The 27,989-nt window shown below is 36.9% G+C and overlaps 1 protein-coding gene across 2 annotated transcripts; it reads left to right on the top strand.

Moving 5' to 3' along the window:
• Nucleotides 1-14: 14 nt before the first annotated feature.
• On the top strand, nt 15-27,908 carry LOC128211469 (major vault protein-like). 2 transcript variants are annotated; one of them, XM_052916288.1, is made up of 25 exons: nt 15-171; nt 3,279-3,412; nt 3,719-3,782; nt 4,547-4,660; nt 5,070-5,183; nt 5,454-5,545; nt 7,921-7,990; nt 10,024-10,118; nt 10,544-10,610; nt 11,300-11,441; nt 12,179-12,277; nt 13,920-14,013; nt 14,356-14,416; nt 15,217-15,311; nt 15,959-16,037; nt 16,636-16,789; nt 17,054-17,133; nt 18,710-18,769; nt 20,552-20,630; nt 20,871-21,013; nt 21,453-21,553; nt 22,661-22,887; nt 23,746-23,810; nt 25,617-25,778; nt 25,938-27,908. In XM_052916288.1, exons 1-25 carry the CDS (start codon nt 118-120, stop codon nt 26,055-26,057), a joined length of 2,565 nt encoding a protein of 854 aa, XP_052772248.1. In that variant the 5' UTR covers nt 15-117; the 3' UTR covers nt 26,058-27,908. The 2 variants fall into 2 exon arrangements, with proteins under 2 accessions (XP_052772248.1, XP_052772249.1); XM_052916289.1 differs by lacking the exon at nt 15-171 and adding an exon at nt 2,468-2,655.
• The last annotated feature ends 81 nt before the right edge of the window (nt 27,909-27,989 follow it).

Below are 27,989 nucleotides of genomic sequence, written 5' to 3'. Positions count from 1 at the left end.
TTCGTTGGGTTGAAAACCCCAGGAAGTGCTTTAGAAAGATAGTAAACAGCAACAATATAGAGAGCTAAGATTCATTTTCCTATTTACTTTTGATAAAAGAGTTTTAAAGAAAGTAGAATGGATTCAATTATTGCGATATCACCTTTAGAATATATCCATGTGGTAAATCTGGTATGTCAAGTCCTATTTTCATATTTTACAAAATTTCAAGAAATTGTGAAATGTCAAAACTCAAATTGTCAACCACAGTGGTTTGAGGGTTAGTGAGAGATACTAGCTTGTAAATGTCTCTAATGTGTTACTCTTGGTAGCCTCGAACATTATTTATATTAAGTCCAAACTAATAAAAAGTCCTATTTTTTTAAGTGACTTGATAAAATTACAGAATGATTCTATGAGTATGAGATTGTGTTTATGTACTGTATATGCAGGTAGTTATGATTTAAGTGCAAAGATTTAAAGAATATACAAAGTAAGGCAAAATAACTATAAAAACCATGAATGGCTCTCCTGGGAAACCATTGTCAAAGCTTGTCTGAGTGAAAACTTAACGATGCCAGGACCAATGGTCATCGAACCTGACATGGAGGCTAGTCCCAACCAGTAATTGACCCCTATTGATTTTATGTTTCATCATTTTGACTGGAACATTTTTATATTTTTGACCAGGTTTTTCTTAAAGTGAAACCTGGTTATTAGAATGACATCAATTGATCAGGTGGGTTGGATAGTCCAAATAATTGTACGTTGGCGGATTTTTTTTAGATTTTTGATATGGCAAATCCTTCACGTACAAATTGTTTAGTATCAAAAGTGGGTAGTTGTTCCGATCAGGATTCCGGGTTAAAGCATATAGAGTCTATAAAATATCATAAAAACAAGAAATATTACCAGATAATGTTATTTTATATTAGTTCCGTACACACAAAATAAATATCCAACTTATAAGTATGAGTTTGACGGCTTTTTTTCATTTCATTCTGTCAAAACAGAACGATATATACATGAAGGGCACCTGCAAGGCTTTAGGGCACAGTTTTAAATCGCTCGGAACATTTCGGCCATGGCCGAGTTGTTACGATTGTATAACGAGGTCTATCTCGAAGCTTTGTCGGAGGAGGCCGAGTTATTACGATTGTATCGAGTTGTTCCCCTTCGCATAATTGTTTTCTGTGTCAGTCAACTTTCGTTTTATTCGAAAGGTAAACAACTAGTTTTAATGCATTAAATGCTTGTTTAGTGCAAAATAACATTTCAATTACATGGTAAAATATGAATATAACTCTTTATGATCAATTTCAACCATAAAATACTTCACTTAAAGCAATTTCAATATTTTTAAAACACCCCCGTTTTTTGCACATTCCCGTTTAGACGTTAGGGATTGGAAGAATCCCGTATAACACGTCTATTATTTTAGACTAGTGGGTTGGAGGGAGGATGGCATCAAACTCACCTATGGATTGAATAATTTAAGTTTTGTTTGATATATAGAGACCAAACTTAGTGTATAGGAAGAGTTTATGGAGACCTTTCATGGGATTATGTTTTGGCCCTCTTGGGTAGTGTTGTGCCGATGATCGATTATAATCGACAATTGATCGGAAAGGTCTATGTCGGCGACAATCAATATATTTGAAAAATCGATTATAAAAACAAGAGACGTAGCCGCTACCGACTACCAGTAAAAAAAAATGTCATGAAAATATGTTTTGTTTCTGGTTAATGCTAGTTGATGTTGAAATGTTAAGGTGTTACCATGTAAAATTCTCAGTCATAGTCTAGTCATATTCTTATCAAGACTGTAAGTCACTACAGTACCTTATCACAAAAAAGGATTGATTCTCAACATATCATGTGTGTGGTTTAAACGTGATTTTTAAAACAGGTTACCGTTTACTTGTTACACATTTTTTTATGTATACAAAACTACATGGATTGCATTTGTGGTCCCTAGGATCTCACAACTAACTTACTTTTGTCAATTGAAAATCTGGTTTGTCGCATTGCAGCCTTTCTTGTTTACTTTTTATTTAGGCTTTTTTATTACTTTTGAGAGGTACATATTACATCATTATTGTATCCATTTCTAAGATAAAGTGACGTATAGTGGAGAGCTCTGTACTGTGACAGCTCTTGTTCATAAACTGTTCTTAGTCAGGCCATCCTTAAAAAATTGAATGTTTGCTGTAACGCGACCGACTCACGAAATTACCGCGACTCAACTTTTTTTTTTAGGCCCTCCAGGACGAAATTTTTTTTTTCGCATCTCCGAGCGTACGGAAAATAATCTTTCCGCTTATTATATTTTCTTTCCGCTCATTATTTTCCTTCGGCTCATTTATATTACGTCATGCGGTTGACTTTTGTTTTTATCGACAAAATGGCCGACGAAGGCGAGCGTGTAACCTTTGCGGTTACAGTTATCGAGAAAAAGGGGCCTGAAACCATATTCCATGCTCGAAACTCCATTAGAAAATTCAGCACAAACGAGTCCTGGTTTGATGTCTTTTCCGCTTTAACTGAAAATGTCGCAATTGACCCTGAAATAGATGAACATTTTGAGAAAATTGCGTTCTCAGTTACTGATAGGAGTATGGGAACTTTATAGAACTGGTAAACAACTCAGGATGACTGAGATTGCCCAGGAACATTGTGAGTAGGTTTCTAAAAATGTTACTCAAACAAAGCCAATAAACAAAAATGATGTAATGCATTAGACTTTATTAACAGGAAACTTATTTTGGATGTTCATTATAAATACCAAATTTATTATTATAATGTTCTGTAACTATTTATATTGTAATCCTAAGAGTTTGTTGTACAATTATGTAGACACACTGATGAAGTATCTAAGTCTGTGTCCATGGGATCTGTCCAAATGAGGATGATGGAATGAGACATGTCTGATGATAGTCATCACACTGTACTACATGATAATGGATTAATGGATGAGGTCTGTCCAAAATGAAGTGTCAAGCAATCTGAAATGATAAGAAACTTATTTACTGAGTAATTTAAGGCACACAATGGGAAAAAAAATCCCTACCTACCTACTCACTGTAAAAATGATGGGTAGCGTTACAGCAAACATACAATTTTTTAAGGATGGCCTCATGGACCCTCTTTTTTGCAAAAGCTAGCTTAAACACTTAAACTTACTAATTTTAACTATGTTAAATTATTGTTTTTGGATTTTTATTTTGTTTTTATTGATTATGGAGTTCACAGTGATTTAAAATGACCATTGATAAATAGACTTGTTTTATGTTGTACAGAATACAAACATCACAAGGCTTGAGAGGGGACCCCAGGCCCTGGTACTGGACTCTAATGAGCGTCTCGCTTGTGGCCCTCTTCCCATGATTGTTGTCCCTCCCGCCCACTACTGTGAAATACTCAACCCAACAGCGTTAGTTGACTCGTAATTTATTATTTCAAAAAAGGGAAAAATATTTATAATGTACACAGTAGACCATAGGCACTGTTCAGGTATAAATTTATGTAATAAGAAATATCTATATTAAATTCATTTTTTTATAAAATCAATAAACTGAAAGTCATTATGAGAACTTATTTTACATTACACATTGTATGTTTGCATTATTTACATTGTGGTTAATCTGAACTCTTGAACAGTAAAATTATAAATAAGATGGTTTAGTTTATGTGAAGTTCATACTGTATAAAAATCTAATTTATTTCATTGTAATTGCAGAAAGTACGTTCATGGTGAAGCATGTGAGCTAAAGATTGGCCAGATTGCTGTCAGATTTCATGGGGTATGTATGTAGGATATCTTATGGAATATACCTGATGATTGAAATTATTTGCTATTGATTATTAATTCCACATGGTTTTACTAATAGAAAAAGAGCAGGATTACTAATAGAAAAAGAGCAGGAAAGGCAAAGCCCAGCCTCCAGAAAGTTCACATGGGTTTAGATAACCAATGACCTAAATCCAAATAGTTTTATCTGCAACGCAGCCATTCTCTAGCTATCTGGACCGAAGTGACGCTCTATGCTAACAGTGGTCGAAATTGGCACAAGCCTGCAAGCACTGCACTGGTAAAAGTCTCTCCGGGTTTGCTCAAATTCTGGATTTTATGTTGCAAGGCTGATTTTTATTAATGGCTAGCACCAGTATAAAGATTTGGGCTTGTTCATCCAATGGTTTAGTTTAGATGTCTGTGAAAATTGTTGCATAATGTTTGGTTGTTTATCGCGCGATAAGCAGCTTAAGTAACAAACCTCAGTAGAAGTTTTTGTAAATGTTTGCACATAAATTGCAACATTATTTGAATGCTAACAAATATTACTATTTATAATAATGGTAAAAAAAGATGCTGAAGTTTATTAATTTGATTAATAAAAATGTTTGTGCATATTAGTTACATTTGAAAAACTGTTTATTATAATGTATAAGTGATTTTGGAAACTGGAAATTCATTATAAAAATCTGTAGAAGCTATATTTTCACATAATCTTGAATGACTATGTATACAATTCAACTACCTATAAACAGTATGTTTCTGTATTTGCAGGAGCCATTCTGCCTGTACCCTGGGGAAGAGCTAGTGGGGGCAGAGGAATACGGGCGGGGCAGCACTGTGTACAAATCTGCCATCAAGCCCCAGCCTGTTGTCAGAGCGGGCCAGGTAAGGGTGCAGGGGTCACTCCCTTAATATGTGTTGGAGTGTCAGATATTTCCCATACTCTTTTTCACAATTACCAGAAAATTGGCAAGTCGAGTAGTATTTTAATGGTCTTCAAAGTTCAAAGTATGGTAGTAAGAAGGGTTGAGTGAGGCAGTCAGGATATAATATGTCAAATCTACCATACTCAAGATTTTGGGCTCTGAAATTCAGATATAAATATGGTCTTAAATGAGTTGTACAAAAGCATAAAGACATATAGTGTATCAGACTTGACATTGCTGGAGTGTTTTGGTTTAGGTGATCCATCTTAGGAAGTGTATGAAGATGTCGATGGTGTAGAGTAGCTGGCAGATTTCCAGACTTTGACACCTAATATAATTCCACAATACAAAAGCCTTATGTTTTCTAGGCGATTAGGGTGGAAGCTGTGTATGATCACACGGACGAGGATGATGAAGAACGACTGGCCTGTGAGCAATGGCAGATTCCTGGACCTTGTCTCTTCTACCCTACACCTAACATGGTACACAGACCTTCTTCTGTTATGTAATGTTTAGTATGGTGATTGTTTTTTTCAAATGGCTGTTTGCTTGTTAACTGTCTTTTTGACTTAAGGCTTAATTTCAATATGTAGCTATTTAATTGAAGTCATTAGCTTTAGTCACTTCAAAATCTATGAGCAAGTTTAAGGATAACAGGCTAATAATATAAAACACTTTGTATTGCTTTTTTTTCAAAATTAACATAAATGGCAATAATCCAGATAATGAAAAAGTGTTGGTCCTATTTGCAGAAAATGGTAGACATTATTGACCCAATCATCATCAAGACCGGCATGGCTGTCAAGGTCCGGGCCCAACAGGGCTTCACTGATGATGAGGGAAGGTAAAGTGTAATTTACAGTCAATTAGAATGGTATAACAGTGAACATACATCTTAGGTTCTTTTTGTCTTGTTTGGCATGAATTAACAAAATTGACTTGATACTTTAGTTTAAGAGCATTATCCTTGTAATGGGTGAGAGCCGGGTGAGAATGATCTTGTGGTCTAGGTGTCTGCCTCTCACCCAAGAGACAGTGGATTTGATCTCTACCAGGGTTAGAGTAGTCTAGTGGTAAAGGTGTCTGCCTCTCATCCAAGAGACAGTGGATTTCATCTCCAGCAGGGTTAGAGTAGTCAAGTGGTATAGGTGTCTGCCTCTCATCCAAGAGACAGTGGATTTGATCTCCACCATGGTTAGAGTAGTCTTGTGGTCTAGGCGTCCACCTCTCATCCAAGAGGCTGTGGATTTCATCTCCACCATGGTTAGAGTAGTCTTGTGGTATAGGCGTCCACCTCTCATCCAAGAGACAGTGGATTTCATCTCCACCAGGGTTAGAGTAGTCTTGTGGTCTAGGCATCCACCTCTTATCCAAGAGTCTGTGGATTTCATCTCCACCAGGGTTAGAGTAGTTTTGTGGTATAGGTGTCCGCCTCTTACCGAAGAGACAGTGGATTTGATCTCCACCAGGGTTAGAGTAGTCTAGTGGTAAAGGTGTCTGCCTCTTACCGAAGAGACAGTGGATTTGATCTCCACCAGGGTTAGAGTAGTCTAGTGGTAAAGGTGTCTGCCTCTTACCGAAGAGACAGTGGATTTGATCTCCACCAGGGTTAGAGTAGTCTAGTGGTAAAGGTGTCTGCCTCTTACCGAAGAGACAGTGGATTTCATCTCCACCAGGGTTAGAGTAGTCTAGTGGTAAAGGTGTCTGCCTCTTACCGAAGAGACAGTGGATTTGATCTCCACCAGGGTTAGAGTAGTCTAGTGGTAAAGGTGTCTGCCTCTCATCCAAGAGACAGTGGATTTCATCTCCAGCAGGGTTAGAGTAGTCAAGTGGTATAGGTGTCTGCCTCTCATCCAAGAGACAGTGGATTTCACCTCCACCAGGGTTAGAGTAGTCTAGTGGTATAGGTGTCTGCCTCTCACCCAAGAGACAGTGGATTTCATCTCCACCAGGGTTAGAGTAGTCTAGTGGTAAAGGTGTCTGCCTCTCATCCAAGAGACAGTGGATTTGATCTCCACCATGGTTAGAGTAGTCTTGTGGTCTAGGCGTCCACCTCTTATCCAAGAGTCTGTGGATTTCATCTCCACCAGGGTTAGAGTAGTCTTGTGGTATAGGTGTCCGCCTCTTACCGAAGAGACAGTGGATTTGATCTCCACCAGGGTTAGAGTAGTCTAGTGGTAAAGGTGTCTGCCTCTTACCGAAGAGACAGTGGATTTGATCTCCACCAGGGTTAGAGTAGTCTAGTGGTAAAGGTGTCTGCCTCTCATCCAAGAGACAGTGGATTTCATCTCCACCAGGGTTAGAGTAGTCAAGTGGTATAGGTGTCTGCCTCTCATCCAAGAGTCTGTGGATTTCATCTCCACCAGGGTTAGAGTAGTCTTGTGGTATAGGTGTCCGCCTCTTACCGAAGAGACAGTGGATTTGATCTCCACCAGGGTTAGAGTAGTCTTGTGGTAAAGGTGTCTGCCTCTTACCGAAGAGACAGTGGATTTGATCTCCACCAGGGTTAGAGTAGTCTAGTGGTATAGGTGTCTGCCTCTCATCCAAGAGACAGTGGATTTCATCTCCAGCAGGGTTAGAGTAGTCAAGTGGTATAGGTGTCTGCCTCTCACCCAAGAGACAGTGGATTTCATCTCCACCAGGGTTAGAGTAGTCTTGTGGTCTAGGTGTCCGCCTCTTACCCAAGAGGCTGTGGATTTCATCTCCACCAGGGTTAGAGTAGTCTAGTGGTATAGGCGTCCACCTCTCATCCAAGAGGCTGTGGATTTCATCTCCACCAGGGTTAGAGTAGTCTAGTGGTATAGGCGTCCACCTCTTATCCAAGAGGCTGTGGATTTCATCTCCACCAGGGTTAGAGTAGTCTAGTGGTATAGGCGTCCACCTCTCATCCAAGAGGCTGTGGATTTCATCTCCACCAGGGTTAGAGTAGTCTAGTGGTATAGGCGTCCACCTCTTATCCAAGAGGCTGTGGATTTCATCTCCACCAGGGTTAGAGTAGTCTAGTGGTATAGGCGTCCACCTCTTATCCAAGAGGCTGTGGATTTCATCTCCACCAGGGTTAGAGTAGTCTAGTGGTATAGGCGTCCACCTCTCATCCAAGAGGCTGTGGATTTCATCTCCAGCAGGGTTAGAGTAGAACGAAGCATGATTCTTTTGTCACAATTGTTTTAAAAAAGTAAGTAATTAGTATAAATTATTTACCCTCCTGTCTGTTTACAGGGAGCGTGTGACAGGGGAGGAATGGTACCTGAACACACCTGGAGCCCATTTACCGCATGTGTACGAGGAGGTATGGTATCTTAAATATCTGGAGCTTGTTTCAATATAAATCTTAACTGATCTTATACTTACATATTTTAATATTTTTTACATATTTGGGTGAATCAAACTTAAGGCAGTATAATATATAGAGGATATTTGTTTATTTCAGTGTAAGATCGTATTTTATTTCACGAGTGTCATAGAAAAACATATTTTCACGAGTGGCGAAGCCACGAGTGAAAATGTAGTTTTTTCATGATCACGAGTGAAATTAAATACGATCTTACACTGAAATAAACAAATTTTCTGTTTCTTTTATGCTTATTTTCGGAGTTTTATTTGTTTTTTTATTTATTTCTGAATTACCCCCTTTTTTGAAAAGGGTGGGCTTTACGCTGCTACCCGTAGGGCGCCCCTCATGCATAATTATAGCGTCAACTTTTTTACTTTCGGTTTGCTGAGAAATAGTTCTCTGCTATTCATTCTTATAGCTTAATATTCGCTCGTTTTTTATTGCAAAGCTTTATGAACAGTAAAAAATGAAGTATTATTAGTGCACAAATGTTCCAAAAAATAATGAAAACACTTTTTATTTTAACCAAATTACTACGCCGCTATTTATAGGATGAAAATTTGGAAGGTCAAATGTGTTAGCAAAACAAATGTGGATACTCATTGGATTTTAACCATTCTTCTTAGTTTTAAGACTGCATATATGCGTGTTTTTATAGTAAGTTAATATACAGTCATCTTACTGTCAGAGACCAGTCTGTATCGCTTTTAAATGTTTGTTTTCCAGAAGAGTAAATGCCACGCTAGTTTGTTGACACATTTTGAGATGTGGGTGGGGTAAAAAATATCGGATCTATCCGATAAATTGTTGTGTGAATTCTCCAGGAAGCCCATTTTACGTACTACAACGGTTAACAGTTCAAAATACATTTGATCGATGCTATAAAATTTTATTTATGTTCGAACAGTTGTTTTTGTCTGTAATTTGTTTGGAATGAAAGCAAATGTTCGAACATTCAGCTTCAAAGATCAGTAAAATGTTTGATAAACGGGATAACCGGTAATAAACGGTAAGTTGTTAATTTCCAATTATATATTTATTTAAATTTATAAAATATTTCTTTATTTTTTTGACCTTTTTTGACATAATTTACTGAAGTCCAGTGTTCTGTTTTGACCAAGGCAAGTACATGTAACAACAAAAGATTTTAAAAGTAGTTCTGAAAATTGATATTTTCACTCCTTATTTTGCAGTGAAAATATCAAATTGATATTTTCACTGTTGTTATTTCACTGTTAAAACCCCATATTTCATCGTAAAGCATGAAAGATCTACTTCTACGGGGTAGTTGAAGAAATAGAAAAATTCAATGTGTTTCCATTTGCGACATTTATATGGATTTTATTTTATTTATGTTACAACTTAAAAACTTTAATGGAACAGGCCCCTGCTGGAAGATATTTGGCTGAAAAATATGACAAAATAACTTTGCCCAGGTAAAATTAAGAGCAGACTAGAATATGAAGAGTATGCATTAAACATGATTACATGTAAAGGATAATGGGTTCATTTCAATCATGAGCACAGAGAGCTCCAGGGGATGTTAGTGCATGGAATGATCCTACTCCGAAAAGGGAATCAAAATGGCAACTGTATTACCAGTGTTCATGCATGCTGTATTTCAAAATTGTTATTTAGTAAAATGGTATAGTCAAATAAAAGAAATAAGTTGTGTTTAATGTTTTATTGTGTTTTAAATCAACTAGAATTTCATGAATCGGATCTGCTGCCTATGACCAATATCTTTTTACTGAAGGTCACCATGACAACAACAACCACTCCAGTTGCACCACCTTTTTATTCTGGCTATGCAAAACATGTTCTGCGTGACTCCTTTGCAGTTTCAAGCACTCCATATGCTTTGGGTGTCTGATTGTACTGAACCTTTGTTAAAACAAGACTTAAGTACTTTATTAATAGCTTTGATATATTCATGCACTACTGTGGAGTGCGGTTGTATTTGTTGATAGAAAAGTTTATTTTCACAGGTCGTATCATTTGAAGAGCGACAAACACTGACTGAAAACACAGGTCTCATTCTGCGGGCCACACAGACTCTTATTGATGCAAATGGGGTGAAAAGGTATAGTTAAAATACTTCGTTGTCTGATTGAGAAATTTAAAATTAATTGAAGGGACTTCCAAACCCCTTTTGGCATATGTTTGCATCATCATAAGATTTAAAGTGATATAATATTTAATTTAGATGAAAAGAGATCTCAGGAATTTTGGTTCAATATTATAAAAAAAAAGAATGCCTTCATGTTCATTTGCAGAATATCCCAGTCAGTTCAATAATCAGCCATGTTGTCTTAGTCACTTCAGATTATTGACCTTCAAATTGGCAAAACTGTATTTACTGTGTCTGCTCTCAAGATTTGACAAAAGAACAACCAATTACCACCAAAAATAGGATGAGCAATTTTGCAACAGTGAACGCTCTTGCTACAAGTTGTATTCACAGATCCCTTCTAGTTTCAAGCTGTTTATGTACTCTGTGTGTTAAAGGTTGGCGGGCGAGGAATGGCTGTTGACGGGAGAACACACGGAGGAATATTACCCACAGATTGGAGTGGTGTGTAGGCCATTAATTGTATTTGTTTGATAGATGATAGAAAAGTTGAACATATTTTGCCTGAATAATTTGATCGTGTACACTTTAGTTTGTAAAGTGTAAAATGTGAATACCTTGTTGACTAGCCTCAATATGGAGCGCCCCAGGTGTTATAAAACTAAATTAGAAACAAAATGTACATGGTTTTCATCGTATCATGTTCTACAGCATGTGCTTGAATCCTGAGAAAATGTAGAATAATGATGGATTGAAAAAAGAAAAAGAAAACTGTAAATGAAACTGTGATTCACTTAAATTTGTCTCTGATACAAACAGTGGTGAACATTAATAATGACCTATTTATAGTTTGCTGGTGATGCATTTGATTATCCAGTCAATAGTGTTTGCTGTGGTCAGAACTTTGTGGTTATGGCATTAGACCCAGCTGCTTTATGCACAGTACCCTTTCAACTATCCCATACACAAGCTGGAGCCATATTACACAAGCATCTTAATAAAAAAAATAAGATTTTAACTAAGTGTAGAAACTTAACTAAGTGTAGAACACTGAATTGTTATATTTCATAGTAAAACAAATGCTTTGATTAAACAGTTCACGAAATTGTTGATGTTTTGGACGAGGTACACCATGAGATTAAGCTGCTTCTGTAATACGGCAAACAGTCTCAATATTTTAATCACCATTGTAGGAGGTTGTATCCAGTCAGTCACGGCTTGTGCTGGGCCAGGGTCAGTACTGCGTGGTGTTGGACCCTGTAGACAACAAGGGAAAACCCCAGCTGGCCCGGCGGCAACTCCGGGTGGGATGTGCGTCATTTTTCCTCAACCCAGGTACATTTGTGGAAAATGCACTTGAGAATTTCTACTTATTATTATTTATTAATTATCCACTTAAGTTCAATAAGTTTGTTTTTGTTCTTTTGGAAGCTTTCAAAGAGTGTCATGTTATTGATGAAATGTGTAGCATATGCATTCAATGATCAAAATCAGACTTTCTGTTGAACAAGCCTGAAATTATTTACCAGTGCTTTACATGAAACAAATCAGTAATTTCTGCTATATAAAATAAAAAATTTGAGCAATACTTATGTGAAAAACTACAGAAACAAGCTTAGTAGGCAAAAGTTTAAACAAAAACCCTGTTTAATAGCACAGGGTAAACGCCAAAGACATAGAACACAAAAACAAAAATTTCTCAAACAAGGAACAACAAGAACAACAGCACAATACTCCACAAACAGAAAAAACACACACAAAAAATAGGTATGTTTATACTGGGACCAATAATACATGTACATGTAATCTTACTCCCAGGTTTATCAAAGATAGTTGAGCAAGCGCTGAAAGCATTAATTTCAACCAGTGCACAGCTTGCAGGCTTGTAAAACCATTATTCATGTGTCTTTTGTATTTCATATTATAACAGACAAGAAGAAGTATTTTATAATATAAATTATATGCTGCATAAATTAATATTATCCACCATGACTCTTAAAACAGGAGAACATTTTTAATATCCAGTAAAAGATGACAACATTGTTTCAATATGTACAAACATGTATTCACAGGAGAGCGATTAGAGAAAGGTATTCAACAGAGCGATGTGCTGTCTGAGACGGAAGCCATTGTTCTGCAGGCCGAAGAAGAATTTAAAGACATGTGCAATGGTATTTACCAAAATTTACTGTAGATTGTTAACAGTATTAGATATTATTAAAATCATCGTCTGCATACTATTAAGTTTTTTCTATATCTATTTTAGACTGATTTCAGAAAGATTTTGAATTCAATATTTCCAAAATAAATTAATAATTTTTCTCACGATTTTCCCCCTGTATATCACCTCTAGCAGCGTATTATAAACAGTAAAAGTTGGTTACTGTTTATCCTCTTTCTTTTGGGAACATTGAAAAATACAGAAGTTGCACTCCTCTCTTCTCTTGAACGAAAGTAGTAGTAAGTGAGTGTGGTGTAGTGGTATAGGTGTGTCTGTCTCCCATAATTAAGGTCATGAGTTCAAGCCTCTTCAGGCTTTCCTTGGTGACACTGCATACAGTGAGTGTGGTGTAGTGGTATAGGTGTGTCTGTCTCCCATAATGAGTTCAAGCCTCTTCAGGCTTTCGTTGGTGACACTGCATACAGTGAGTGTGGTGTAGTGGTATAGGTGTGTCTGTCTCCCATAAATAAGGTCATGAGTTCAAGCCTCTTTAGGCTTTCCTTGGTGACACTGCATACAGTTAGTGTGGTGTAGTGGTATAGGTGTGTCTGTCTCCCATAAATAAGGTCATGAGTTCAAGCCTCTTCAGGCTTTCGTTGGTGACACTAAATACAGTGAGTGTGGTGTAGTGGTATAGGTGTGTCTGTCTCCCATAATTGAGGTCATGAGTTCAAGCCTCTACAGGCTTTCCTTGGTGACACTGCATACAGTGAGTGTGGTGTAGTGGTATAGGTATGTCTGTCTCCCATAAATAAGGTCATGAGTTCAAGCCTCTTCAGGCTTTCCTTGGTGACACTGCATACAGTGAGTGTGGTGTAGTGGTATAGGTGTGTCTGTCTCCCATAATGTGTTCAAGCCTCTTCAGGCTTTCCTTGGTGACACTGCATACAGTATTGCCCTCAACCGGTAAACAGACTTGAGCATGATATCAGCAGATAGCTCTTTAAATAGTCAAGCTGATTTGTATGTACCATGTTCAGTAACTAGAGTGTATATAAGTGAATAGCATCATAATTAACCTGCATGCAATTTATTTATATGCACGGTTAAGCTCTGCCTACTTGTTACCATTCCGATATATGAGCAATATAAAGATGAAAATAAAAACACTCTCCATGGTACAGCTCAAAGTGACATATTCTCCCTCACTTGTGTAATCCGGATGAGCAATCTTACTGTTACTGTATTGATGGCATTCTGAACATTATCTTATACAAAAAGGCTATTGGCATAGCCTTGGTGTTATCAATGTTAGTTTTTGTTCGAGTTTTATTATCAGAATCAAACTTTGCAATAATTACAAAACTATTCAAGATATTCACATTTAAACTTTGTGTAAATGTGAATAATGGCTAAAGAGAAACCAAATATGTCCTGAAAATCCAAATACTCTCAATGGAATATTGTATTTACCTCGTACAGCTGTGGAAACACAAGCAATAACAATAGATTTGGTTCATTGTGAGGTTATAATCTGACGCAATTTCATTAATACAAAATAATTAAACTTCATACAAATATAATTTACACACATGTAGGTTTATGTTCACTGTTTTCACATGTACAGCTATTTTGTCTCTGACTGATTGCAGGAAAGAAGGTGTTACGTAGAAGTGGTGAACGCTGGATGATTATGGGTCCCCTGGAATATATTCCTCCTATAGAGGTCAAGGTCATTGATAGGAGGTCAGTATTCTACATAAAAACCAGGGCTTTTCAGCAGAAAGTGGGAAGAGGTTTTGCCTTTTCATTTTTGCAAGTTTTTAAACGATTCAAATTTGGAAAATTTTATGCTATAATGCTTCAAGCTAATTTATTTAAAGTAATAGAATTGAGATGCAGGGAAAAAAATGACTTTAAATTGGGCAGAAAGAATGATTTTTATAAATTTTCTTTTTTTAATTTTAGCCCTTTTAAAGATGGTGAAAAAGTTCAGAAAACACAAAAAGAATACCATACATAACTTTTGAAAAGTATAATGATTTGGCAAAGGTGTGTAAGTGAGTTATGTGGTCTGTTTGATTTCAGAAAGCAGATTCCTCTCAGTAAAAATGAGGGCATCTACGTGCAGGACACACAGTCCGGAAAAGTAGGATATAATTCAACTATTTCCCTTTTTAATCAAGTCTGACTCTAATATTTGAACAATGTCCTTGGGAATATAGAAAATACAGTGTTCAGAATATAGGGATCGTATTAGAAACCATATATTGCAACTTGTTTTGTTTTGAAATAAGAAGTCAAGATAAAGATTCTAATTTGGTAATCAAATGATTTTTGTCTAGGTTAGATTTATATGTCAAGCGTTACAAAAATGTAGCATCTTACATGAGTTGCCATTTAATGCAAAAAAAAATGAAACAAGTATAAGAAAAATTGATAAAGCAAGCCTCTGGCAATAAAGCAAGCCTCTGGCGATTTTTATTGCAAGCCTCTGGTGATTTTTATCACAAGCCTCTGGCGATAAAGGGATAAAGCAAGCCTCTGGCAATAAAGCAAGCCTCTGGCGATTTTTATCGCAAGCCTCTGGTGATTTTTATCACAAACCTCTGGCGATAGGGATAAAGCAAGCCTCTGGGAAGCTTTGCACTGTTCAGTGACGAGTTCTATAAATTATTGTATTTAATGGCATTGACTGTATGATTCTTTTGATCACATGCCACATTTGTTGCCAGATATGGAGATATTAGCTGTACTGGATAAAGACCAGAAGAGGTTATGGAATGGCATGTTGTTGGTCGTTTGTGCGTCCATGCATCTGTAAACAATGGTGATAAATTGATGTTACATGTAAATTAGTGGAGCAAAATGACATCAATGTGTAGTTACATTACAGTGGTTGTATTTCATTTTAAACAAGCAACATCATGCAATAACATTGTATTACAGGTTCGTGCCGTAATGGGCCCCCAGTCGTACATGTTGAAGGCCTATGAGCAGCTCTGGGCGAAGGAACTCTCTCCTGATGTGGAGGAAATGCTCAAGTATGTGGTGTCTGTGACATTTAAAATGGTACACCTTATGACTGTGTGGAAAGATGAACTTGTTTAATTTTGTCATATGTACATTTAAACTTTATGGTGCATGATTCATACATCTTTAACCCTTAAAATGGTATTCTCTCTATGTATAGTGAGTACGACAATACAAATACAATACAAAAGTAATTGTAGAGTTCGGGTACCGGTACTTTAATATAAAAATCTCGGATTAACAAAGCACTTAAGATGTGCAATATTCCGATGTCATATGGGAATTTTGGGAACCTGGTGACCCCATATGATATCAATAATCGTATAGCTTTAAAGGGTTTTGTGCAGGAAAATAAAATCTAAAAAAAATACTGAAAATATTATTAAAAAACGAAATTGCCTTCAAAGATTGAAAAATATATCGTTGACATCTGATTTCAGTTTTAAAGAGCAAATATACAGACTATAATAACTTTAGGTATACTGTAATTTTTGTCATTGGCTTTTAGGGTTTTGTGATAAGCATGCAAATGCTTTTTAATTGATGCTTAAGTTATTTGGGGTTCCCAGGCATCAAAATTTAAGGTTTGATTGAGCTATGTGAGAATTACCAGTAGCTTCTCTGTGGGCATGGTTCCTTAATGAGTGTGTGTTTTCAGGCGTGGTGGGGGCATAGGGTCGGAGGATATCAGGAAAATAGCCTACTTTGAACAGTCTGTGGACCCCCAGTTTCTGAAGGTAATCATGAGAACAGATGCCACATTCACTCACATCTTGAGTCAGAGTTTATGGCTTTTAACTGAAAATAAATTTATTTTTGTGCAATTGATATTAAAAGGGCTATAATGGTAATTTTCTGTATCTGTAACAAACAGCTGGTCATACAATTATTGATACATCTTTTGTTCTGAATATTTATATTAAAGATATTCTTTAAAATAAAGTATTTGCATTTCTCTCAAACTCAGACTTAAATAGTCTGAAGGACTTGGTTATCTGGGCACTGACCAAATGTGTTTATACAACGATGATGGGCAATTTTAAAGCTATCAATTTTCGACAACACTGAAAAATAATGCTTTAAAGACTATTGAATCTGAAATGAATTTGGATGTCTGAACAGTTGCAGTGTTAATGCAGACACTTGTTTAACTGACATCACATGTCATTTTATGCAATAAAACATAATATGACAAGTCGCAAGTCTCATCTTTGTATTGTCAGGGGTACTCCGAAAATGTTGTGTTCATTGGAATATAAATTTAGTATTAAAGCGCAATAAGAGTGTTAATATTGTGATTAAAAAACAGTGTTGTAATCCAAAAACATTTTCCAGGGTAGGGACAAGACACGGGTGGTTCAATACCGTTGCCCGGGCAACACGGCAGTCCAGGTTAACAACTACCTAGATAAGACAGCCCGTGTTGTGTTTGGTCCAGACCTCGTCATCCTGGGCCCGCATGACAACTTCACTGTCCTCAGTCTTAGTGGTATGTAACCTAGAACAGAATATTCAAATTCAATTTGCTTATTAAATAAAGCACCGAGAGGCTTACACAGTGTGGTAAGGTTCTTGCTGAAACTAGCCTCACACCTCACTAAAACTTTTAATGGAAAAAGAGGTATTTATTTTACAATTAAATCAACTGTTTTGAATCTGACACTACACTCACATGGTTCATCAAATTATTTTAATTGAAAAAAAGACTTACACCAAATTATAATCCTACATTTTTGCTTCTGGCATGGAACAGCTGGCAAGCCGAAGAAGTCAAATGCGTTGAAGTCGCTGTGTTTGATGCTTGGACCAGACTTCATCACGGACCATGTAGAGGTAGACCGGTTACAGATTATTGTTGAAAACTCCGATACTTTATATTGCTTATGATACTTTTTATAGTTTCGCTGGAAATTTGACTGAAAAAAACATTATATTTATGAACAGGGAGGAGAAAAGCTCTTCTTCCAATAAAGTCCCATTTAACAATTTTATACAGTACTCCTCCCTTTTTATTAAGCTCATTTATTATGCCCCCCTTCGAAGAAGAGGGGTATATTGCTTTGCACATGGTCCGTCTGTCGGTAGACCAAAGCTTGTCCGAGTGATAAGTCAATAATTCCTGGACATATGGTCATCAAACTTGACATGAAGGTTGGGCCGGACCAGTAGATGACCCCTATTGATGTTAAGGCTCAACGGGTCAAAGGTCAAGGTCACAGTGACCTTTAATTGTAAAATAATTTTAAAGCTTGTCCGAGTGATAACTCAACAACTCAGCACCCATGGCCCACATACTTGACTTGCAGGTTGGGCCTGACCAGTAGCTGACCCCTTTTGTTTTTGGGGTCATCGGGCCAAAGGTCAAGGTCACAGTGACCTTGAATGGTAAAAGGTTTTCCATGTGATAACTCGACAATGCCTGCACCCATGGCCCTCAAACTTGACTTGGAGGTTGGGCCTGACCAGTAGATGACCCCTATTGTTTTTGGGGGTCATTGGGCCAGAGGTCATAGTGAATTTGAACGATAAAAGGTTGTCCGAGTGATAACTCAACAATGCCTGCACCCATGGCCCTCAAACTTGACTTGGAGGTTGGGCCTGACCAGTAAATGACCCCTATTGATTTTAGGGGTCAAAGGTCAAGGTCACAATAACCTTGAAAGCGAACTCGACAATTCCTGGACCTATGGTCATCAAACTTGACATGAAGGTTGGGCCTGACCAGTAGATGACCCCTCTTGACTTTGGGTGTCATCGGCCCAAGGTCAAGGTCACAGTAACCTTTAACACAAAAAAGTTAACAAATCTTCTCCCAGTGATATCTCAACAATGCCTGAACCTATGATCATCAAACTTGACATGGAAGTTAGGCCTGACCAGGAGATGATCCTTATTGATTTTAGGAGTCATTGGGTCAAAGGTCAAGTTCACAGTGACCTTGAATGCGAAAATGTTTCAAGTGATAATTCGACAATGCCTGCACCCATAGCCCTCAAACTTGACTTGGAGTTGTGTCTGACCTGTAGATGACCCCTTATGATTTTAGGGGTCATCGGGTCAAGGTTATAGTGTCCTTGAACGAAAAAAGCTTGTTTGTGTGATAACTTGTCAATGCCTGCACCCATGGCCCTCAAACTTGACATTTAGATTTTTGGTGACCTGCTGATTACTCCTATGGATTTTGAGGTCATAGAGTCAAAGGTCATGGTCATAACACGGTCTATCCTCAAACTTTGAATGGTCATAATCTTAAAACTGCCTCAACGGCATCCAATGTCAGTGACAAATCAGCTGTCATTTCGGTCCATGCATATTTCATTCAATTGTCCATATAATCCTGACAACATGGCGCTCAGGAGGGACATAATGTTTAACAAACATCTCTTGTTTATTATTTCTTTTTCTACAGGTTGAAACATCTGACCATGCAAGGCTCAAGTTAACGATTGGATTCAACAACCATTTTGAGGTAGGAAAGAAAGAAATATTTTCTCTCGTACAGGACAGGTTGTTCAGATATTTTGCAAAATTTTAACATGTTGAAAAGAATACCAGAAATATAAATGTAGAGTTTGATAAAATACATCCTTTTTATGCCCCCACAAAGTGGCGGCATATAGGGTTGCCCTTGTCCGTACGTATGTACGTACGTACGTACGTACGTACGTACGTCCCGAAGATTGTTTCCGATCTAATTGTTGAAAACCGTTTGTCCAATCCTCACCAAACTTTAAACACATGTTTGTGACCATAATATCTTGATCAAGTTCGATAGTCATGGAAATCGCTTTAGTCATTTAGGAGTTACGGCCCTTTTTTGCCAAAAATTCCCGAAGATTGTTTCCGATCTAATTCTTGAAAACCGTTTGTCCAATCCTCACCAAACTTTAAACACATGTTTGTGACCATAATATCTTGATCAAGTTTGATAGTCATGGAAATCGCTTTAGTCATTTAGGAGTTACGGCCCTTTTTTGCCAAAAATACTTCAAAAATATATGTTTCCAATCTAATTCTTGAAAAGTATGTGTCCAATCCTCACCAAACTTTACATACATGATTGTGACCATAATATCTTGATCAAGTTCGATAGCCATGGAAATCGCTTTTGTCATTTAGGAGTTACGGCCCTTTATTTGCAAAAAAAGACTTGAAAAATACGTCCCGAAGATTGTTTCCGATCTAATTCTTGAAAACTGTATGTCCAATCCTCACCAAACTTTTAACACATGTTTGTGACCATAATATCTTGATCAAGTTCGATAGTCATGGAAATCGCTTTAGTCATTTAGGAGTTACGGCCCTTTTTTGCCAAAAATACTTCAAAAATATATGTTTCCAATCTAATTCTTGAAAAGTATGTGTCCAATCCTCACCAAACTTTACATACATGATTGTGACCATAATATCTTGATCAAGATCAATAGCCATGGAAATCGCTTTTGGCATTTAGGAGTTACGGCCCTTTATTTGCAAAAAAAGACTTGAAAAATACGTCCCGAAGATTGTTTCCGATCTAATTCTTGAAAACTGTTTGTCCAATCCTCACCAAACTTTTAACACATGTTTGTGACCATAATATCTTGATCAAGTTCGATAGCCATGGAAATCGCTTTAATCATTTAGGAGTTAGGGCCCTCAGATTATCCTGAATAATCATTATGGCTTATTTTCTGTGACAAAAAATCGAAGTGGGGGCATCCGTGTCCTATGGACACATTTCTAGTTTATTATCAGTGTTTATTGCACTAAACTTCTTTTGTACAAACAAGTAAACTTAATTTGTTTACTTTATGATAAAACCTCGCTGGTACAAGCAGATTGAAATTTAGTGAAATGTATGGAATCCTGAATGTTTATTCTAATATTTTGTGTGTTTTGGTTGATCTGTCTGAAAATACATGTTGTGTCCAATTCATATAAGGGGCTTGTTCTGATATGGCCAGTTGCTGACCTGGTTAAATAATTGACTGTTATTGCCATCCTGCTCCTGGCAGATATGTTCGGAATCGGGAGTAAAAGGTGTTCATATATCAAGGTTTCTCGTAAGTCAAGCAGAATGGCCATTAATTGAAAGGCATGACACTATAATAAACAATCACTTTAATTACTTTGTAAGCAACCATCTTTGGTGTTTTTGTTGTGTACTCTTGCAGAAATCAAAATACCTGAAGGTACAAGGCCACATAACATGAAGTACTTTTTTGGCATTGACCCTACCAATCAATATGATTTTCATGCTGTATTCCAGTACACAAAGAGTGACTTGGAGAGTGAATCCAAAGTGTTTGCTGTGCCGGACTTCATTGGTTTTGCCTGCAGACAAATAGGTAACAGTATTCTTAGTTAACAGTTTTGTGATAGGTTAACATGTTTTGGGATGCACAAAAACTTGTGGGAAAACTCAAGGTAATGACATTAAACTCTATACACAAACTTCCAATGATAATAAACAATTGTGTAACAAGGCTTGGATAAATTGATTTATGTGTTATTCCCCTTAACAATGTGGGAAAAATTAAAGAGGTATCCTGTGTTTTGTTCACCTTGTTAATCTGTTGACTTTCCAGCTAGTAAGATAAGAGCCGCGGTGGCGTTGATCCCGTTTGATGAGTTTCATCGACACTCTGCCCAGGTGATACAGCATGCTGTGTTCCAGGACTCTGTCACGGGCGAGACACTCCAACAACTTAAGTTTGCTGCCAATAACCTGGTATGGACTAGTTTGTTTCAGCCTCTGATTAGACTTTCTTGATTTAGGAAATAGCTTGGCCAAATATAAAATGAACCAGAGAATATTGTTGTAGCATTATCCTTTTTAATTAAGTTTTACATATTCAACACCGACAAAAAGTACAATAATACAATAAAAAATGTATTGACAAACCCAGTAGACAAAAAAAAAAAAAAAAAAAAACATGTTTAGGGCACAAGGCAAGGGCAATACATGCATATTGGAGGGAGGGGAAAACAATAAATTAAAATTCTTCGCTATGTAACATCTCTGTACATTAATTTTATAAAGAACATCCCTTCAACATGACCAAAGCTCTTTAACATCTGTAGTAACTCCCTGTTACTGTAACTAAGTATGTTCTTGTCCACCTCAATCATCAATCTTCTTGGTCAGTTTTGTGCCATGTGTGTTGCAGGTGATCACCTCAATTGACATCCAGAGTATTGAGCCCGTGGATAAAAAGATGAGCGAAAGTCTCTCAAAATCTGTACAGCTGGCCATCGAGATTGCCACCAGGTAACATCCACCTACCTAAGACATTATTGTATTGCCTGAAAAGCAAGGATAACTTTGTCTGGCATCGTCGTCTTCCATGTCATGGTTGTTAGGTTGTCCCCTCATTTCCAATCAGTTGGTCACCAATAAATTGTGTCATGTCTTTAACTTGTAAGATTCTGAAATCATTTGTCTTGGGTGTTACATGAAAGCTCCATGTTTTCAAGATAGCTGACTGGCAGCTGTATTGGATTTGCCTAAAAATGTCTGTTTACATTGATTTTACATCAGTCAGCTCAGAATTATCTTCCTTTATTCTTTTTTTGTCTGATACACTTTTTCTCAGCAATCACTGTGAGTTTTGATATTCTGGAAGTTGACATATTGGTGGGTGGTGGTGTTAGTAGTTTATACTCCGGGTCCCGGCGTGAGCACATTGAAGGGTCCCAGAGTGACAGTTCAACCACCGCACACCTATCCTGGGCAGTGAACCAGTACTAGGTGCCTTCACTTCTGCAAGGAACTGACAACTTCTGTACATGCCAGGGGCAGTGGTACAGTGCGAATGGTCGTAGAAAGGATTTCATAACCAATCACAACAGAAGTGACCTGGTCCGCCCGGGAATCGAACCCGGGTTGTCCGATTAACAGTCCAACGCTCTACCGACTGAGCTAACCGGGCGGACATTTTGACATATTGGGTGTGGAGACATACCTTTTATTTAAGCTTGATTGAGGTGATAGCTTATAGCTTTTTGAATCACCTTATGTTCCAAGATATAAATCAGTACTAAAATCCTCATTGTGATGGGGCCAAACTGGGGGCCTTTTGGGCGAGAGGGCAGATAGTTTTGACCTAACTCACCCTTGATATTAGAAACCTGTTATATGCTTGCCACTTAGATTATATACAAACTAGAAGTATTGATGGATTAACTAGTAACAAGGTTATTCAATACTTGTGTCTCATGAATCTCCTGTACTATGACAATGAACAATGAACAATGAAAATGTACTAAGATAATCAAAATGTACCCATATCAAGTAATTACATTGCCTAAGAATGGTTTACCTTATCTTTAAATACCATTGAAAAAAATCTTTCTAATCAATACATTTTCATTTCAGTTCCTTAGAAGCAGCTGCACAGCATGAGGCCAAGAGGATCGAGCAGATTGCCAAGGGTGAACTGGAGCGGCAGAAGCTTGAAAGTGAGAAGCAGTTTGAGGCAGAGAGGTGCAAGCTGCTGGAGCTGCGGGCAGTGACAGCGGCAGTCGAGTCAACTGGTCAGGCAACAGCAGAGGCCCAAGCACAGGCAGAACGACTCCTCATAGAGTGTGAAAGTGAGATAGAAGGTAAATGAAATGCAGGGTATGTGTGACAGTGAGATAGAAGTTAATATGAAAGTGATATATTAACTAAGTGGGATGCAGAGTATGTGTGAAAGTGAGATAGAAGTTAATATGACAGTAATATATTGACTAAGTGGGATGCAGAGTATGTGTGTAAGTGAGATAGAAGTTAATATGAAATGATTTATTGATTAAGTGAGATGCAAAGTATGTGTTAAAGTGAGATAGGCAGTTGTATGAAAGTGATATAGAGTAAAGTGAGTTAGTTTCGATGAAGGGTTAGTGGGAAAGTGAGATAGACGGTATGTATAATATGAGATATAAAGTATGTGTTAAAGTCAGATAAAAAGTAATTGAAATATAGGGTCAGTGTGTCTGTGCGTTAGAAGAAAAGTGTAAAGTGAGATAGAATGTTAGTGTGACAGAGAGTAGGTGTAAACATGATATAGAGGTTATGTGTAAAAGTGAGATTGAAAACAACCATGGAAGTGAGATAAAAGTTAATTTGAAGGTAATTTTGAAGGTTAGTTTATAAAAATATAATGCATGTTAAGTAAGTCAGATAAATCGATAACAATCTTATAGGGTGAATAGGTAAAGTATTCTGCAAGTTTATAATAAAAATACAGTAAGGTATTTGTTAAGTGTGAAGGTTAGAGGTTGAAAAGTTATATTGAGATAAATGTTTGAATGTGAGACAAAGGAATTAATGTCAAAAGTGTCAAAAGTGAGAAAGGTATAAAGGATGAAAGTGAGGTTGATGGAATGTGAGAATTTTCTTTACTCAAGTCCATTACTTTTGAGCTGAAGTATGTAAGGTTTTCATTTATTTATTCACTCATTTGAAACTGTATTTTACAGCTGCCAGACTTAAGGCTAGAGCTCAGGAAATCGAACATTACGCTCAGCTTGAAACTCAGGATATGGTGAGATACATGTTACTTATTTTTGGTGTCCTCATTCAGTCGTCATTCAGTTAATTTGGAATTGTTTTTAATAATTTTTTAGACAATATTTAGTAGATGAGCATTGGTTGGAAACAGAGTTCAAATTGTGATGAAACTGGCCTTATACATTAAGATTTTTTGGAGAAAGTCAAGGTATTGTTGTAGCATTAATTGTGTTGTCCATGTGAACACTTCAATGCTGGTCATAAACTGGGTTTAAATATATTCATTAGTGTATCGAATTCCAGCACTCTTTGTAATTTTTAGCTCTACTGGCCAAAGGCCAGAAGAGCTTATGCGATGGTAATGTGTACGTAGTATGTGCATCCGTGCGTATGTGCGTCTGTAAACAATTGCTTGTGAACACGATACAGTCTTCATTTTTGATTGTATCTCGATGAAACTTGTACAGTATCTAGATATCCATTAGAGCTCAGTTCCTTTCGAAAACCAGACAGACCCGCCCATGCATGCCTAGATTATGACCCTTCATAGTATAAAAAAATGCTATTGTGTAAACACTAGTTTGTGAACATGATACAGTCGTCAGTTTTGATCGTATCTCGATGAAACTTGTACAGTATTTAGATATCCATTAGAGCTCAGTTCCTTTCGAAAACCAGCCAGACGCATGCTTAGATTATGGGCCTTGAAAGTATTAAAAAGTCCGTTCATCTGTAAACAATTGCTTGTGAACATGATATGGTCTTCAGTTTTGATTGTATCTCGATGAAACAGTATTTAGATATCCATTAGAACTCGGTTTTTTTGAAAACCAGCCAGATCTGCCCATGCATGCCTGGATTATGGGTCTTGAAAGTATAAAAAATGCTATTTTAAGCTAAGTCTATTTTTAGCCAAGTCCACATGAGCGAAGGCTATTTTTAGCCAAGTTTACATGTAAAGTCACAATTGCTTGTGAAGGTTTGTTCAAATTATGCCCCTGGGGTCATTACTCCTCCCCCACCCCCACACTCACCGCGGAGATTATCCCGCAGCGGACCAGTGCGGCAAATGCAAACGACCTCAGCGACGTTGGCGGAGGCCCAGGGAAGAGTTCTCTTTTCTTTGTAAGGGACGGACTCCCCCCCCCCTTAAATTGGGAAATGTTAAAAACCTTTTTGTCTGAAACCACTATGCAAATCCTTGCTATTTTGAACAAGGCTTTATTTAGTGGTCCACTACCATGGTTGTTCAAATTATGCCCCTTGGGTCAAAAATTAGCACTGCCCTGGGTGTCACAATTTTCCTAGAGACTTATTTAAGAAATATTTTCAAAATCTTCTTGTTTCAAACCACAAGGTTCATACCTTTGATATTTGTTGTGGAGCATCATATGATGCAATTGAAAGCTTTTGAAATAATGCCCCTTGGGCAAAAGCTGGCCCAACCCCTTTTGACTTACTTATTAATTTTTAAAGCTACAGTAATGAAATTTTGACTATGTGAACAGTACTGCGAACAAGCATTAATGTTGTCTTCGGATGTCCTTGACTTTGACCAACTTTTTATTTTTAAAGCTACAGAAATGAAATTTTTACGATGAGTTCAGCTAACCCAAACACTAAAAGTAAACTATATATTTGTTGCCTATTACTCAAACGTACATGCTCTGGATTGAAAATGACCACCAGAGCCATGCCAGTAGAGCATAGGCCCTTTTGGGCCTCTTGTTTTTTGAGTTATGGGACTTTGGTTATTGTGAAATATGGACAAGTGTTAGCAGCTGTTTGTAGCATCATGTTATTGTATGATGGTTTTACAATCCATGTATTGTCTTCCCAGGCGAGGTCAAGTGAAATCTCGTTTGTGCGGAGCCAGACTCACCTGGAGCTTGAGAAAGAGCGTGCCAATGCCGACATTGAGGTGAAGAAGTTTGCCGACATGGTCTCTGCCATCGGAGCCAAAACACTCGCTGCCATAGCAACTGCCGGGCCTGATATGCAGGTAATTATGTTATTTTTGTGGCTCCAGCATGTATTTCGGAATATGAATAAGAACAGCTTAAGCAAGCATAATGACAAATTATGGATAAGTAAAGTGCATTAATGAAAGATTGAAACATGTGTATATGGATTTACTTGATTCTGTGCTTCTACGTTTAAGGTTCGTATGTTGACGAGCCTCGGGATGGAGTCAACACTGATCACCGACGGCAACACCCCAATCAACCTGTTCCTCACTGCACAGGGGCTTGTGAAGAATGTCCAGAACTCTTCACAGTGATCATAGACATTGTCATGACAACAGCATCACCATAGTGTCAGCGTTGTGTATAAATGAGTTAACGCATTGTTCAGACTGTGAGTGATACTTAAGGTTTCTTCTTTGTTTCATTTCAAATGTTTCCTTGACCTTGCTGGAAAATTAGTCAATGAAATGTTTGCAAGGTCAACACTACACATTTCAAAATAGCTACCATAATATTATGGCAACTAGTTCTTTTTTGTTGTAGTTTATAATTTGTTTTTGATAGACTTTTGATAATTACTACAAAATATTTTTTATTTAATGTTTATGACCTCATTTTTACTTTCAAACCATTTTTGTGATATTCTTTATACTCACATATATTATATTATACATTTACTTATTTAACTTTATATAACAATTTATTTTCATATACATGCATGTTTTCAATAATTTCATGTGATGGCTGTTTGTATTTTCAATTATTTTTCTGTACATACATGTAGTTTTGTAACCAATCTTTTATTATGTAAACATGTTCACCATTTCAAGTAAGTGCACTGGATGAAAACATTTCATATCAAATGACATTTGTGCAGTTAACAATGACCATATATTTGCATGGTGTATTCGAAAATGTTTTCTCTAAACGAAAATCTCTCGAACGTCATGAATTCATTTTGTGCAATAAAACTGGTATATACATCAACGTGAAATTACTTTTTAACCAATGTCATACATGTGATGTGAAACTAGCATTCCTAGTTTGTATCTTAAGACACGAGATCTGTGTTCTATAATTTGTAGAGATGTAGTAAAATCGGTACATGAGTACTCAGATAATCTTCTGATCAAGTACTCAGAAAAACTTTAATTGGATCGAACTGACATGTTCATTTACCGTGTATGTTGGTCATTGTAATATTGGCAATTTCCATCTTTGTTTTTCATCCTAAATAAGTGTCAACTAATGTTATATCAGATATTAATTAGTGTTTCCCCTTTATTGTTAGTATTAAATAAGAACCCCCAATGTCTGTGATAGAGGAAAAATGACTTACCGGGTATATTGTATTTGTATATAACCAAAAGTGCTGGTTTATAATTGTGCTTAATGAATGCAAACAAGTTGAATATAGAATTAATGCTTTTGACATTTGGTTTATGAACTTGCCAGCATAAACTACTTCTAAGCTGTGTGAATGAAGAAAAATAAAACCTGAAACTGCATGTACAAACTGAAGCTCATCCAACAAATACCATTTGATGCTATGATTAACATCTTGGTTTGAGTCAAATATGAGAGATTTTGAAGTGTGGGCCAAAATCTAGCGCTATTTGCAGGGTAAGAAAGCCTGGCCTTAATTGACTGTAATTCTTCTACTAAGGTATCCGCTAATACGGGAATTTTGAATGCCTGGTGATCCTCGTTTGAAAAGCTTTCATGTATAAGAGTATAAGAATATACAACAATTATGCCTAAAATAATATGTCAAACAAGCTCTCTTGGTAAGGGAGGATTGCAAATTGACTCATTTCATTTTAAAAAGCAAGTATACAAACTTAAATTCATTTATAATGTATTTTCGATCATTTCATTACTGGTAACATATTAGTACCCAGCAAGTAATACCTTTTCATACAATACCAAAAATATATGGGATCACCAGGCGGATATTTTTATGTTATAACGGTTTATTTAAATGTACAATATCGCCTAATTTGAGGGTTAGATACCTTAATCTGCTGATTGTTGTAAAATCTACATTATCTAATCATGATACAATGTTCATACATATCACAATTGTTTATAGAACAAGTCAATATGTCTCTTTATTTTAGAATTGTTTATTTGTACATTCTTAATTGAATAAAGATTTAACAGTTGTTTGTTGTTTTTTAGTCTAAAAGCTGCTGCCAGTCAGAGACATGTATTTAGTACTTGATGAAAGAGTTTGAAAATTTGTG

This window comes from Mya arenaria, chromosome 12 (assembly GCF_026914265.1).
Source record: "Mya arenaria isolate MELC-2E11 chromosome 12, ASM2691426v1".
Taxonomy (NCBI): domain Eukaryota; kingdom Metazoa; phylum Mollusca; class Bivalvia; order Myida; family Myidae; genus Mya; species Mya arenaria.
This window is presented reverse-complemented; position numbering and strand designations above follow the sequence as displayed.

What these genes read in the sequence shown, in the direction of transcription:
- LOC128211469 (XM_052916288.1), top strand. Translation starts at nt 118, where the DNA reads ATGGATTCAATTATTGCGATATCACCTTTAGAATATATCCATGTGGTA. An exon ending in CACTGTCCTCAGTCTTAGTG is followed by an intron (nt 16,790 to 17,053) that starts GTATGTAACCTA and finishes GGCATGGAACAG; the next exon opens with CTGGCAAGCCGAAGAAGTCA. An exon ending in TTTTGCCTGCAGACAAATAG is followed by an intron (nt 20,631 to 20,870) that starts GTAACAGTATTC and finishes TTGACTTTCCAG; the next exon opens with CTAGTAAGATAAGAGCCGCG.